The 15,792-nt window shown below is 36.0% G+C and overlaps 2 protein-coding genes and 1 long non-coding RNA gene across 3 annotated transcripts in view; 2 read left to right on the top strand and 1 right to left on the bottom strand.

The window, feature by feature from the left end:
• The window catches only part of LOC106125370 (nucleolar and coiled-body phosphoprotein 1), a 4,832-nt gene extending 3,799 nt beyond the window's left edge, over window positions 1-1,033 (top strand). The window contains exon 7 of the mRNA XM_013322543.1: window positions 332-1,033. Within this exon, the coding sequence (XP_013177997.1) occupies window positions 332-487 (156 nt within the window). The 3' untranslated portion in view covers window positions 488-1,033. The remainder of the gene's footprint in view (window positions 1-331) is intronic.
• Window positions 1,034-1,550: 517 nt separating this feature from the next.
• Window positions 1,551-2,473, top strand: LOC106125287 (uncharacterized). Its single transcript, XR_001228261.1, has 3 exons — window positions 1,551-1,818; window positions 1,898-2,108; window positions 2,181-2,473. It is a non-coding gene; the product is annotated as an uncharacterized LOC106125287 (long non-coding RNA).
• A 773-nt stretch (window positions 2,474-3,246) lies between these two features.
• The window catches only part of Zasp52 (Z band alternatively spliced PDZ-motif protein 52), a 33,787-nt gene continuing 21,241 nt past the window's right edge, over window positions 3,247-15,792 (bottom strand). The window contains exons 5-17 of the mRNA XM_013322126.1: window positions 15,056-15,152; window positions 14,674-14,830; window positions 14,083-14,439; window positions 13,409-13,597; window positions 13,136-13,226; window positions 12,794-12,986; window positions 8,492-11,273; window positions 8,403-8,409; window positions 7,141-8,351; window positions 6,773-6,959; window positions 6,293-6,413; window positions 6,014-6,129; window positions 3,247-5,088 (exon numbers count right to left, since the gene is read on the bottom strand). Coding sequence (XP_013177580.1) covers window positions 5,011-5,088; window positions 6,014-6,129; window positions 6,293-6,413; window positions 6,773-6,959; window positions 7,141-8,351; window positions 8,403-8,409; window positions 8,492-11,273; window positions 12,794-12,986; window positions 13,136-13,226; window positions 13,409-13,597; window positions 14,083-14,439; window positions 14,674-14,830; window positions 15,056-15,152 — 5,586 coding nt within the window. The 3' untranslated portion in view covers window positions 3,247-5,010. The remainder of the gene's footprint in view (window positions 5,089-6,013; window positions 6,130-6,292; window positions 6,414-6,772; window positions 6,960-7,140; window positions 8,352-8,402; window positions 8,410-8,491; window positions 11,274-12,793; window positions 12,987-13,135; window positions 13,227-13,408; window positions 13,598-14,082; window positions 14,440-14,673; window positions 14,831-15,055; window positions 15,153-15,792) is intronic.

The raw sequence follows: 15,792 nt of genomic DNA, 5'->3' as shown, positions 1-15,792 counted from the left end.
GAGGGGATAGAGGGGGATTCAATAAAGGCGGGTTCAATAACAGAAAAAGTTTTGACGGGGGAGACAATAATTCTCAAAACAAAAAAATAACATTTGACTAAATGGGTAAGATATGTTTTATAAACTTTTATGTTTATAATTATTTACTAATTATACAATTTTATAAAAAGTACAGTTACAAAAATAGCTAGTGCCAAAAAATGTGCACTCATTTAAACCATTAACATTGAATAACTTAATTCCATCTATGTTAAAGAATGTAATGAATAAATGGTAAATAAATTATGTTAGATTTACTTGCGTACGTTTTAAAATTGTAATTTGTCCATAGAGTGGAGCTCGCGGGTCATGGGGTGAGCGTGCGAATCTGGACTTGAAGCACACGCGAGGCAAGTCTTTCAAACACGAGAAGACCAAGAAGAAGCGAGGCTCGTACCGCGGCGGTGCCATCGACACAGGGGTCCATTCTATTAAATTTGAAGATTAATTGATGTCATTTGTTAATGTTTTAACGCATTTAAGTTCGTCAAGCATATTCTTTTAAAAAAAATTGTTTCGCAGCTCGTTTTGGAACTCGTATAGAAATAAGTTTTCAGTTGACAAATGTGATGTTTCCTATATAATCCGTTAGGCCTTGACGGGTACTACATTTGTACTACATATTAAATGTATTTCATAGTATTAATAGTTTTCCATGATTCCGTTTAGGAAGATATAGATTATGCATTTTATGAATAATTCTGTTTGATAATTGAATGTGCTTGTGATAAACACAAAATATATGTTTCTTTAGGTAACTTTACCTAAATACAAGATTTAAATTTCCTAAATTTTAATACACCATTTAATTCGCCTCAATATGTTTGTATCTTAATTATAAGACTATTTTAGTTTAAGCTAGTTTATTTTTAAGTTCTGTAAATAAGTTAATTGAGATAAGATTGTTTTGTGGAGACCTTTGTGGTTTAGTTTTCTTAAGATTGTCTTGTCTTCAAACAACATGCTATGAATAAACAAATTTCATTATTACGAATACTGTTGCTTTAATTAAACGGCGAAATCCCTCAAATTTCATGTAACTGTTAGAAATGGGAAGGTGGTGATAATTGCGTGAAAAATCTCGCTTGTTTTTGTGTTATCGGAAGTTGGTTTGAGTATACACAAAACCATAAAGAAATAAATTTTACACCATTATATAAAACGATTTTTCGTTATTCAATCAACTAATAACCACTACCCACCCACAACCACTAACTCATAAATATCAATACACTATTAACGAAAATTGTTGAATATTACGGTTTCTATTTATTTCCTTGTTTACCGGTACTTCAAGATGAAATCCAAAAATTGATGCAAATTTTTAATTCCTTTTTAATAAGCGCATTCTGAACTAAAGATAAACTGAAGAGCCTTGACCGAGCCAAGTGGAAATCTATTTCCTCTTCCTGATTACCCAACTCTAGGTCACGGCGGCGTGATGTTGTTGATGTTCACTCTATTGGAAGTTATTATACGCTCTTTGGCCGTCAGCTGTCCCATTTGGCAATTTACAACGGTCATTGTCAGTTGACTGAATGTTGTGATGTGATAGTATTTTTCTTTGTCATTTATCATATTCATTGCATAATTGAACACTAAAATGTTAAGAATACCAATACGAATGCTACGTTTTCAATCAATCGGTGCCATAAACTGTTTGCATTCTAAAGGTTTTAAAAATTTTGGTCATAAAAAACAACCTGTGCCCACCGTAACCTTAATATGGCATGGGTACTTAACATTTATGTTTATCGGCCTTTGCGTTAATTGGAAAAGGTATATAAAAATATATAAACAAAATAAGTGAACACTCATAACTTGATTTCTTTGCCTTTTTATTTTATGACATTTTTAGGGTTGGGAGTTTTATATTTGGCGAAGATGTGGAACAGCCAACATCAACCGAATAAAATACGCATCGACTATAATGTAAAGTGGTAGAAGATTATACAGATGACCTTAGAAGCTACAAAAACGATTTCAATTGTTTCGACATTAATGGTCGCAGTCAGATTTACCTGATGATGATGATGTAAATAAGCAGTTAAGAATTACGTACACAATAAGTAAGTACTGTAATTTAATATCATTGACAGATGTCCATTTTATACTAAAGCTTCATTTTATTTTTGTTTCAGTGAAATTATTTTCTACATAATTCTTCAATAAATTCTATCTATAAAAGATATATGTTTTCATCATGACTCTACCACCAGGTATACTATTGTTTTGAGAAAGCCATGTAGTGTAGGAATCACAAACCTTAATTAATTAAAACATGATTATAATTTCCTTAGCAAAAGGATTGGTATATGGCAAAATATATATTAGCATAAGAGGTTAGAAGAGTGTAGGCACACATATTATATATTTAGGCTAGCAGAAACCCTAATTTTTTAAATATTAAAAATAAACCAAGGTTTTAATAAGGCACTCTGTTTTATTTTTGTGGATTTCACAAGATCACTCACGTTGTTGATTTCATAATTTCACTTGTTTACACGAGGAAGATACAGAGTTCCCATTAAGAGCCACTCGCTGTGATCACACTCAGATTTATTAATCCTTATGTTAATTTTGTATAGTATACCATACATACAACTTTACAAAAATATATGATCACTATAAAATAATTTTAACTTACTTTTTTAACTATGTTTTTTGCTTTTCTTCAAAAAAGAAATCTTGCCACAATAAGAGTTAAATTCATTTACAAAGGAGCAACCAATCTACCTGATGTTAAATGTTCACCATCAGTCATAGAACATTTACAGAGACATACATATGTGTACATTATGTTGAGCCAGCCTCATGTTGAATAAAGTTGGCAATAAATCTTTAGGAGGCAAAACAAAGAGATCGGGAAATGATATTATAGAGTGGAAGAGCACAATGATCTCATATGCAAAATTAAATAAAACAAAATTAGAATAAAATACTTTATTAAGCTCACATAGTTCTTGCATTTTACACTAACAGTGGTATATAATAAATCTAAATAAATAGTTTTAAAATAATGATGATTAATTATGTAATTAACACTAAAAATAAAGTGCAGATGTAAAGTTTTATCTTCTACATTTTGTCTGTTTAACAAATAACTTAAAATATAGTAAAAGTAAATGATAATAAAACATAACTAAGATATTCATACAAGTTGGATATTTCTTAGTATCTAATTCGTTCAGTTGGTGCACCAATTGCTATAATATTTTAGCTTTAATGTATTTTTTTCCTTGTCAGCTGATATTACTACTGTTAGAGTTAGTAACAGTTTATTGGAACATTCCGGAAGCTGTGTACAAAGCCTTATATTTATATTAGAAGAAGTGAAATATCACATCATCGCGAGCAATTTTAGCAAAGTAAAAAAGCACCAATTTGTTAATGTTGGAACATACTGACACGATGTGGTGTTTGTTACATATGTTTATTATGTACATATATCATTTGCAAATACTTTTTGACTAATTGAATTAGACTTTTGAAAAACGAAAGTTGAATTTTCTTTGATTATTTTTCCTTGACTAGTATAATACATGCGTACATTTTATTCGTAACAATAATATAATTTATTTCTTAATGCCATGGTGATTTTGTTTTATATATTGATAAATAAGGTTATATACAATTAAAAAGAAACACAAAATCGCGGCGTGGTAATGCATCGGCATGTTGCATATAGCGCTTACAACTCCCGAACGTTTTGCTTTGACACTGTTTACTTTTAAAGGTGTTGGTTGAATCTCTTCAACTGCATTGTCCTTTACTGTTGGTTCCTTCACATTGTTGCTGTTGTTTTCTACATTTCTATTATAATTGTGGGTGGTAATATTGTATTCATTTTTAGTGGAACAAGTTATATCTTTTTTCGTCTCTCTTTCTTCGTCTAGTTTAAGCGGTTTTGAAATTATTTCGGTACTATTTTCAGAATACACATTTAAATTTTCTTGCAAATAGCTATCAATTTTAGTTAACTGTTCAGACACAATGAAATTTGCCAAAGGACTATGAGCTCTTTTAACTGGTGCGTCGGTTTTAACATCAGTAAAATTCACTTTATCGTCCCAATAATTAAGGTTATCCGCTTTCGTGTTAGAATGTTCTTTTAGCAATGTTTTAATAATTTTGTAACTTTGTAAATCTTCGTAGTCGTTACTAATTATTTTGAGTGGTGTTATTGGTCTATTTACTGGTGTTGTTGGACGATCAAAGAGTGTCATAGGAACACTGAGAGGAGTTATTGGACGATCGATAGGTGTTGTTGAATGATCAAAGAATGTCATTGGAACATTGACAGGTGTTCTTGGTCGATCGATAGGTGTTATTGGACGATCGATAGGTGTTGTTGAACGATCAAAGAGTGTCCTTGGAACATTTAGAGGTGTTATTGGACGATCGATAGGTGTTGTTGAACGATCAAAGAGTGACATTGGAACATTTAGAGGTGTTATTGGACGATCGATAGGTGTTGTTGAATGATCAAAGAGTGTCATGGGAACATTTAGAGGCGTTATTGGTTCATCAATAAGTGTTGGAATAACCGGTGTTCGCGGTCGTTCGAGTGATTTTGTAGCTTGCTGCGGACCGTCAAGCTCAAAGGAAACTGGTGTGAATTTTACTTTAAAGACATCCTCATTGGTGATAGTTTCAGTTTTGACGATATCATCGACGTAGTCTTTATTGCCGAACGCATCGCTTGTCTCCGATACATGAGGCGTGTCGACTACATCGCGACGCGTCGAACTGTGCATTCGATCGACTGTTACTTTGCTAAGTAACTTGCCATCAGAGCTTCTTATGTCGGAAAACAATCCTCCATCGAAGTGGAGGGGCGTTTCCAACTTCCTCGTCCGTTGCGGCGGCGGTGTTTCTCTGTCGGGGAATGTAGAGGGAGAAAGAGAGACGGGTCGGAATACAGTGGTGGAGTAAACAGTGTCAGAGTTGTACATTATCTGTTGGGGGTCGTTAGCGGGCGTGTATCCTGCAGTAAGGTCGGCCCGCTCTGGCGAAGAAACTCTGTCCTTCGAGATTCTTCTTGCACACCTGTAATGAACATAAACACCAATTCCAAATATTATAAGTTAAATGAGTAACGTATAGTAAGTACTTTAAATATAACAAAAAACAAATATCAACATTTCATTTCAAAATATACAAAGAACATCTACGTTAATAAAATTCAAGACTCATATTGAAATTAGTTAATGATAATTAAAATATATCAATAATTAAATACATTCATATAAATCTTGTAGTATAGCTATATTTTATAAAAAAAAAACAAAGTTTTGACAAGTTATAATTATTTATAAATTAATATACATAAAATAGCCAAAACAAATTCTACTTCATTGATATCACTCGGCTCTAAGCATTGTCTAAAAGCGATTTCTGACGGGTACGCTAAATTCTATTCTACAATAAAACAACCTTCCAAGAATTTTGGGAAGGTTTTGAACTTCAAAACGGACATATACATACAAGTTAATCTAGACATAACATGGTATAGGGCACACGCACACAATTTACAAGGTTAATTCAGGAATCAGTTCAGTGTGGGAGCGTATGACGAGCTTTGTTTTACTTAAATGCGCGAAATTCCGTGTCTAATGTATCTAATTCGTATGTAATTGATTGAAATAATTGTGATTGTGGGGGATTCGTTTGTCATTTCGGTACGGACTTTATGTATATTCAAGATGCAATAACTAAAACCCAAATTTTATGACGGGCAAATGTAAATCAAACTGATGCTTACAGTTTTGACTATTTTATGTAGATTTTTATTGTATTTAAAATACAAGTTATTTTTTTTTTTAAATTGAGTGTTGCAAGTACAAAAATCGTAGATTAAATTAAGTCTTGCAAGTATAAAAATGAAGAAGAAGAAATGTTACTGAATTTAATCACGATACAGGTATACGATAAGAATCGATTGATAATATTAGTACGCTGACATCATACGCACCGTGCAGTTGAAGCACTGACTGTGGTAGTTATTGTTGAGCGCCTCGACCCACCTGTCGCCCGCCTCCACGGGGAAGCCGCAAGCGAAACATTTCGTTGTGAAAAGCTCGTTCCAGTCTGGAAGATGTCAATCGACATATCTCTATATGTTAACATACCAATTTTTTTTGTTATACTCAGCCTATTTAAAATAATAATCATTTTTTTTAATGATTATTTTGGAATAAATAAATGAAATGTCGCAAAAATGTTGTTTCGTGTTGGTTAGTAAATAACATACCTGCTTCACAGTATGGCAAGCCGTCCTCTAAGAAGAACGGATTGTTACCGAACAACTTGCCACAATACACGCAGTTGAAGCACTCCGGGTGGAAATGTTTTCCGATCGCGTTCAAACAATCCTGCAAACAAGTCGCAACGAAATCTTACTTAAACTATTTGTTGATATTCTATAGTTATTTACAACAAAAATAAAACAATGTTGCATTTCCAGACCCATTTTTTACTTGAAACTTGTTAAAAATTTAATTCTACAATTATCTACATTTTAACATGCTCGAGGTTACAGCTTAAAAGACAATTTTTTTAACCTAATCTTCCTAAAGTTAAAAGCATCGGCACTGCGTATCACTTAAAGTGTTACCTTAGAATCAGTGACGACGAATACGAGAATGTTTAAGTAGAAAAATCTGATTTACGGGATTGCATGGCACCATTAAATGATTCTAAATGTTGGCGGTACCTAAGCGTTACAACTTACGCCCTTGATCTTGGCATGGCACTTGTCGCAAGCGGGCGCGATGTACTGCTCGAAGCAGAATTCGCAGTAGAGCTGGCCGCCCTCCTCTACGAAGCCGATGTCCTGCAGCGGGCGGCGGCACGTGGCGTTCACGCACACGAAGTGCTCAGGGCACCAAATACGGCCCAATGCGGTTATAAATGGACCCCTACAGACAGTAGACATCAGTAACGAAATAATTTGTTGTAGCATACATTAATTTTGTCAGTAAATATTTTCGTTAAGACATTTATAAAAAACCATGCTTTCACGAACACGCATGCATTGAAATTTTAAAGCTCTTACGTTTATCTTTCAATAAATCAATTGTATTTAGTTATTTTTGTTACCTTGTTATAGCTTTCTCACAAATGTGGCAGACTGGATACTGTCCCTCGGCTACATCCACTGACGTCATCGTACTCAATGGACGTTGAACAATACGAGAATCTCTCCGACCGTCATCGTTTCTGAATTTCTTTTTCTCCCTGCGTTTTACCACTGTTTCAGTTTCTGTATTGTCTATTTTAGATTCATCGTTGTTACCATTTTCAAAGCTATTCGATACGTTATTCTCCACTTTAGGAGATTTAAATGCATAAAGCGTGTTGTCATACAAATTGTTGGGCAATTTCTTTGTAAATTCTTCTGTACTTTTTATATCGTTTTTACCGTTCTCTGCTGTAGGAGATTTGCGAAGAGAATTCGTTTGGTTCAGTTCTGACCAACCGTTAATAGGTTTGCTTTTAATTTCATCCGAATGATTCGTATCCTCAATCTTTTCAAACAGTTTACGTTTGCTTAAAGTATTGGAAAAGCTGTTTTCGTTTTTAACTTCCGTTTTGTATACATCTTGATTTAAAGTATTCATTCCATCGAGGAACGAAGACTTTTCAAAACTAGATTTCTTTCGTAAGGTATTACCGTTGCTTATAATTTCAGACTTTTCCTTATACATGTCATCGCTACTGGAATAATCGCTTCCATTTGACGATTTCTCGGAATTGTTCAGTGATTGCAGTATGCTTAATGTCAATAAATTAGTGTCGGAATTTTTCAATGGATAATCGGTTTGTTTCTTTGGGGTGGGAGTATTTAATGAATTTAAGATTGTGGGGCTCGGGGGATCAAATGCCGGCACAGGAGTGTTGGGTATGGGAGGAGGAACAGGAGGATAACCATCATCGATGAACAATGGTGACGAAGTGGTTTTATTAAGGAAATTATTTTCAGGTGTTTTACAAACATCATCAAAGCTTTTGTTCAACGGTCTTCGTAATGTGTTTTCGCGACTATTGTTTTCTGATAAAATAGTATCTGAATTGAGAGGATGTTTGGTCACAACGGTGTCTTGAATTTTATTCGCCATGCTCTGAATATGATCGGCGGGTTTTATTTTCCTTTGAATTCCTATTTCGTATCCGTTTAGCGCCATTTTTGCCATTTTCCTTATAAGTCTCTCCTCAGCTTGGCTTTTGAACTCAGTTTTAGCTGGACTGCCATGAATCTGCGTATCGTTAACTGTTAGAAAAAAAAACAAAACACAAACATTTATACAAAGCTATGTTAACAAATAACGTTAGATGCTATTTTAAGAGTAAAAGACTAAAACATTCACACTATGTTAAGATTTATTGTGAGCTAGAATAAGAAACACGTCATGCAGCACGCCAAACAGTCATAGTCTTTTGCTGCAATCACCTAACGTTCCCATTGCAGGAACCGCAAAGGGGCACACGTGAGCCCGGCAGTACGGCTTTGTTCAAGACTCCCCTGCCACGTTTGGGCGCAGACGAGACACCGAATGTTTTGCCGCGAGCGGCGCCTCCTACACTCGAACCTGTCGACGGGGTAGGATCACACACTGGAACTTGGTTAGCACCAGAAATTGAAGGAATTGGTTTATAAAACTCGGATGGTCTGTTAGCGGTAGCTACAGATTCATTAGTAGTATTAGGAGGTAAAGATTCGTGGATGGCTTGTAAATTCATTACAGGCGGTGGAAAGACTTGTCTGGAGATGTTAGATGGTCGAATATTAGAATCGATTTGTTGTTGATACGAGTCGCAGGAAATCGAACCCCCCTTCGTAATTTCTATGACCTTAGCGGTTTGCATTTGTTCAAATTCTTCAAAAGTTTTTTTCGACGTGTGTACCGTTGTATTTCCATATTCGGCCACATTTTGCGACTGCATCTGTTTTTGTCCATAATTTTGATTGATCATAGAATCCTCCTTGAAACTAAGATTTCCTTTGTCATATTTTTCTATTTGATGTCCTGATTTTGAACCTCTCGATTCATATACAACTGATTGTTCTGGAGCTCTTTGTGCATTGAATGTTGAACATACGCTTGTTACAAAGTCTCTTTGGCTGTTCTCATAGTCCGTTTTTACATTTGCCTCCACTAGACGCGGTCCTTGTTGCATCTGTGTAGTAGGCTCTTTTATACGAGGCGCGTGAGCTTTTAAGTTGCTGGATTGAAGCCCTTGACCAGGCGAACGTGACCTTAACATAGGTGTGGACGAACGACTGGCTTCAGTACTCGAAGGTTCATACACCTGACTTTTTGGAGCAGTATGTTCTACTGTAACTAGATTCATTTGATAATGAGGAATAATAGGAGCAGGCTTATTAATTAAACTGGGCGTAGTAGGTCGACTTCGAACGGGAGAACTTCTAGAGGCCTCTTCAACAAGTGGCATGGGTTGTACTTGATAAACCGGTTGCTTTATTTTTGTGTCCGGTGGTGAGTTTTGATATTCTGGCATGACTCCACTGTGTGAAACAACTTGCGAGGCATTTGCATTAGAGCGAAGCATGTTATCCGACATTTGAGTACAGAAAGCAGGTTTAATAGAAGTTAATGTCGAAGATTCCGTTTTATCCCGTTGCTCGAAAAAATTTTGTGCTGTTTTAACAGTTGAAAAGCTTTGTACATTCATGTTGCTAGTAGTCGTCGCAGTGAAATGCTCTGATTCTGTTTTAGCTTTCATCATTTCATGTTTTTCTTGAGTTTTTTGTCCCGTACTTGATTGATTTCTTCCAGATTCCGTAGGTAAATAAGAAAGGCTTGCAAATTCTTCAGGTGTCGGTGGCGGAAAAACTTTTTTAGCCACCGGTTTGAATGCTGAGCGTGATTCTGATGATGATTGTATTTCCTTGGTGTTCTGTTGCACTATAGGTTGATTGACTTCTTTTAGGTGGCACGATTCAAATTTATTATCCGCCTCGCTGTGAGATGGGAAATCTGGCAACAGATTAGTTTCTGTGCTTGGAGAGATATGATAAGTTTGTAAATTTGCAGAACCTAAAAGATTATATGGTCTATCTGGAGCTATTGTTAGAGCATCTCTAAGAGAGCCGCGCATAATAGATGGTTTTTGTTCACCACTCTTAGAAGAAATATTTTTCTGACGATTTGATTTTTGTGACCGTTGATCCAAAGATGATTGTGATTGCATTGTTTTTTCTGACACTTTGAATGGTTTATTATCAACTTTAGGTGGGTTTTCACGTTTTATTTGTTGCTCCATTGTATTTAACTTATTTGATTGGGTGTGTACATTTGACATTTCTGATAAAGTCTGCACATGACCTGTGTTAACACTCAGTAGGTCGGAAGCTTGAATCGAAGGTAAGGGTGAATATGGTCTCTCGGGGGCTATTGTTAGAGCTTCTGTCATAGAACCTGTAACATTCTTTTCAATCTTCTTCTCTTTTGATTCTAAATGCATTTGAGTCTCAAAGTTACTTTTCACATTAGAGCCAGTTTCAAATTGTTTGGCAGTAGTTTGTCGTAAACTATGTGTCTTACCTTTGTCAGGTACTAATTTACTTTTAATTTGAGGTTTATCTGATCCTACATTCGTCATGCACTTTTCCTCATGAAACGTAGAAGAAGCTTGCTTCGAATGTGTTTTCATAAATGTTTCTGACATAGACGACTCCTCTATATTTGCCAGTTTAGTGTTATTGATCATATTTTCCAACTTTTCATCAAATGGTAATGGAATAAATTCTTTTGGATTTATCTGCGATTCAAAAACGCATATGCTTTGATTTTGAGAGGAAGCATGTTCTGTAAAGGACTGAATACTGCTCTTGGTTTCTTGTATGAGACCGGACTGCACAGACTGAACCATAGATGAAGACTGTGACGAAGTCGTGGTGGCCGTGGACATGGTAGCAGCACTGAATGACACGTTGGAAGATAAAGCCGTTTGCTCAGATGATACTGTCTCAGAGCAACTTTTTTGATTACTGATCATCTCTGATTTTATCGCATTTTCGTTTTTAGCACATACATTTTTATTATCTTGCGCAAATGTTCGTTCAATAGATTTCGGTCTGACGTCAGTTACGTCATCTTCGGGGGGGTTCGGTGGCGGTGGCCATATAATGCTTTTTACATTTTGTGCTATTAGTATTTGATTATTCACAAAGATTAGAAATGGGGAGGAAGAAAATAAATGAAAAGAATATTAGTTATTTTGATAACTAAATGAATTAAAAATAAAATACGAAAATCCACTGACAAAAAAAGAGTGTTTATGAAGCGGGAATGTTATCTGACTGTAGATACTATGCATATGACTTATTATAAAGAGTGACTGTGTGCCAGGATGGAGTTATTTTAATGCTTCGACTGACATTGACTGGCCGCTTAGCGCAAACACATTTATTTCTATTTATTTTTGTACATAGCTATGATAAGCCGATCAGCATATATTTATATCTCTTTTTTTATTATTTACCTTTAAAAATGGAACCTGGGCCCTCTGTCGAAAATAAATTACATTTTTTTTTATTTTTAACTCGCAAAAAAACCGATCTTGCGGTATTAAAAAAATATTTTTATTTCTATTACTATTAAGAAATTATTTGTCGCTTTTTCATTACTGAAAGTACTGTTAATTTTGTTGTAAATGTGGTAATAATGCAATAACTAACAATACTAAATGATTAATGGACAATGTACTAATATGTATACAAGGATTTATATGATATTTTCAAAAAAATACAGATTTCTCTCAGCGTATATACTTAAAACAGCTTAATATAGTATATAAAATATTTTTATAAAGTTTAATTCAAAAATAGTTGTCAAAATTTAGATTTATTACTAAAACAAAATCAATTCGTATAAAATACGTATAAAAAAATATATAATTTGGTATTTACTGCAGTGTTTCTGTCATAAACAACACTATCACACAATATACACATTTTGAGTTTCGGAGTGCTAATAAGCCAAAAATAAGAATATAAAAAATCGTCCTAGACAGGAATCCCTAACATGTCAGTATGTATATTAATATATATTTAAATATTCTTTTCAATAAATAAAGATGTGTTTTAGTATATATTAGCAATTATATTGTATACTTATATACATATATATTTGAGTAATATGATGACTATGTAACAATCTCTTCTCATTTCCTTCTCCGCTTTCCACCTTCTTCACTAATTTCTCTTTAATAGTCGGTCGTCTGGTAGAGAATGCTTCTAGGTAATAAACCCGCCTTTTTCACTGTGCATAACCAATTTTTAAATATATAAAGAAGTATTCATAATATTAATTTCAAACAATTAGAAATCATTCGTTCATATATAACCAAATATTTCTTTAATCAAACCTAATAGACCAGAAATTCATGAATTTTCAAATCAAAACAACAAAAATTGTGTTACTATTTAATCATTGCCAATCAAACTTTTTTAATTTTAATTTTTAAGTCCAATGTTGCTAGTACAAATAAATATATGAACAGGCTCTCTACAATAGTAGTAATGGACCGATATAGCTAATGAGGCAATTTTCCACTAAAACATCTTCATCAATATGCTGAAGAAAAGATATTTTTTTTTGTGTCTGTAAACATAAATATACTTGCTATGATTTTTTGTAACGTGTTAAGTCAAACTGTTTAATATATTGTAGTGTATAGTTTATTTGGCTGGTGTGTGTACATTAAATAGCAAATGTGACTCGCTTACTGGGCGCAGGTGCGAAGGGTGCGGGGGCGTGGGCGGGGGCGGGTGCGGGTGCCGGTGCAGGTGCGGGGGCGGACGCGGCGAGCGGGCGCGCGGGCGACAGCGGCGCCGAGCGCGGTGACAGCGAAGGCGAGTACGCAGAACCCAGCGACGAACCGAACGGCTTCGGACCTGAGCTCGACAGATTGCTGGACGGCTGAAATTAAATTAATATTGATAATAATGTGGCTATGCCCGTAACCAAGGGCTAAGCGGAGATTTATACTTTACTAGTTATGTAACAAATATACTGGGATTCTGTAAATTCAAAGTTTCCAAAGTTCACGTCTTGACAATATTACTCACGCTGAACATAGAAGAGCTGCCATTGGTGTAGTTGTTGGTGGCGAGCGGAGGCAGGGGTGTTGAATAAGTGTTTGTTGGAACTCGGCCGCCACTGCATAAAAGCAATACAAGAAGTTTAATGGCAAGAATAACGAAAAATTTTAATGTCGTTGTAACAATTAAAAGAACATGTAGCGTATCAAATGTGCGTGCATTGCGTAATAGTGAGTTGGCCTTTGAAGACGACTTAAACTTTCTGAAATATCACAAGCATTTAATATTTGTATTTCTTACGGTGGCACGGTGACGGGCTCGAGGTTGGGCGCGGGTGGGTTCTGGCGCGCCACCAGCTTAGCGTGAATATCGCAGTACAGCTTCCCGTTCAGGTTGTAGTAGCCCTGGTTCTTAAGGGAGGAGCCGCACGTCGAACACTTGAAGCACTCTACGTGCAGGTTCTTGTCTTTGATGCGCACGAACACTCCGCTACACACACAACACTGTACTCATCACTAACAAATTACTACTTTTTTACAAGAAGACTAACGAAGTTGATCATATGTTTTGTAAATATCGTAACAAAAAATAAGAATGGATTTCCGCATTTTTTTTAAATGTTGAAATTTTTTTACTTATATTTAAACAAACATGCTCACCTAAAGTAGTGCGATGTCGCTATCCATCAGGCAAAGAGTGTGCGACTACATAGTTTACACGATGCGAATGATGACATGCTCAGTGCCATTACCTTTGTAATTTCTTTGATATGCATTCTAACAGTTATCTAAGAGATGTATTTTATAATGAGTTCTAAGTTAATGAGATACAATGAATATACAGCGGTTAATACAGCACTAGTGTTTAAATGTAATTGTGCTTCTCGGTTAGGAAGCACAGAGCTTAACTACATTAACTACTACACAGATCGACACGGTTGCAACAACGCAAGGCATTCCTCGTACGCCTCTTACGTAATGTGGCGACTACAGTCGGAGCAGAGAGGAGTTTCGGTAGTGACCGCGGCGGGGTGGTGCGCCGAGAGACTCAGCGGCAGACTGGGCCGGTGCGCCGGCTCCGGCACCAGATGCCGCGGCGTCGCCGGCTGTGTCGCCAGCGGCTGCGTCGCCGTCGGCTGGGTCGCCAAGGGTCGCGGGACAGGCGACACCTCCACTCTTGGAGAACGCGCGCGCGCATGCGGCACGTGCGGCACGCTCGTTGAGCCGGCGCGGCACACGCTCGCGCGCGACAAAAACTGACACGCCTCTGCCGACCCGCAACCATCCATTACAATATTAATTCTTACTTTCTTAATCTCATCTATCGATGAACTGTTTAACCAAATGACATCGACTTACCAACCTGAAGACTTTTTACTAGACCAAATACGACCAATCAGACACTTAAAAGCCATCGACTAGAGACAGAATATTCGCGAATCAATCCGTATTCGTGACCTCGCGCCTTTCCAAAAAACGATTTAACAAGGGTATCCCAAAAACCAGATTATACGTGAGCACCGTGCGATGTTTGCAACCGTGTCGGGCATTTATTGTCCGACTTACGTGATGAGACGTTCGCACTCCTCGCAAATGTTCTGCCCGGGCGGCAGACCGCCGGTGTTGAGCGGCGCGTCGGGCTTAGCTACGGGCGCGGACACGTGCCGCAGTCCCGACATCGGCGCGGGGGACACGGGCGCGGGCGCGGGCGCTCCACCCACCTCTACTCACAACCCAATTTCGAAAATACTTAATTTAATTTCTGAATCACCATGTACATGTCATGTACTTAAACTCATACAAATACTTAAGTTTTTTTTATTTTTAAAAGGTATCTCGCGTATTCAACATGTACTTGATATTTTAAAAGATTTTACGAGAATTTTGTTTTGCAACCGACACTTAATAATTGTATGACGAGCTTTCAACAACTGTGATGAGTGTTTACCTGGCTCAGGATCGTTCTGCTCCTCTTGCAAAACCTTAAATACTGCACTCTTTTCCGCGTCGTAAGTTTTCTCATTCTTCTTGAAATTGACCCTGTGTTAACACCAATACAAGTTTGTTACAAAATCATTCTGTTTCGATGACTAGAGCAAACATTAACAGTAAGTCTTTAATATTGCAATCGTAACACCTGCATAACGACAATATTTCAACCCTTTCTGCCACAAAAAAATCAGAGTTCACAATTATACAATTCAAATATTTATTTATTTATTTATTTATTTATTTACATGGAAAACTTACAGCTATAATAATCTTATTAACTATAGACTAGACAACTGAGAGCCAATGACAAGTCTTCACTTATAACAATATTATATCTATAATGAGCAAACAAACAAACAAGTATCGCAACTATTAAACTATAGTAATATATAACAATGTAGTTAAAAACTAAATTATAGTAGAACATTAATATTAGTAGTAGCAGTTCACTTATATATTTTATTTGAAAAAGTCTAGTGCTAGGCACCTTCGTGCCGAGGATACACTCATAATAAATGGATCGAAATCATATTTGTTGCAGATTTTGTTAAAATTTCCAATTGCACGCACAATAAAACTGTTTTGTCTATAATTAGAAGAAGCTTTGGGCAACAGCAAAGGTGGTATGGAACGAATTGATTTACATGGGACGTTTATATATAATTTGGACAATAATTCGGGACAATCTATTTC

Source organism: Papilio xuthus, unplaced genomic scaffold (assembly GCF_000836235.2).
Source record: "Papilio xuthus unplaced genomic scaffold, Pxut_1.1 DF825928.1, whole genome shotgun sequence".
Taxonomy (NCBI): domain Eukaryota; kingdom Metazoa; phylum Arthropoda; class Insecta; order Lepidoptera; family Papilionidae; genus Papilio; species Papilio xuthus.
This window is presented reverse-complemented; position numbering and strand designations above follow the sequence as displayed.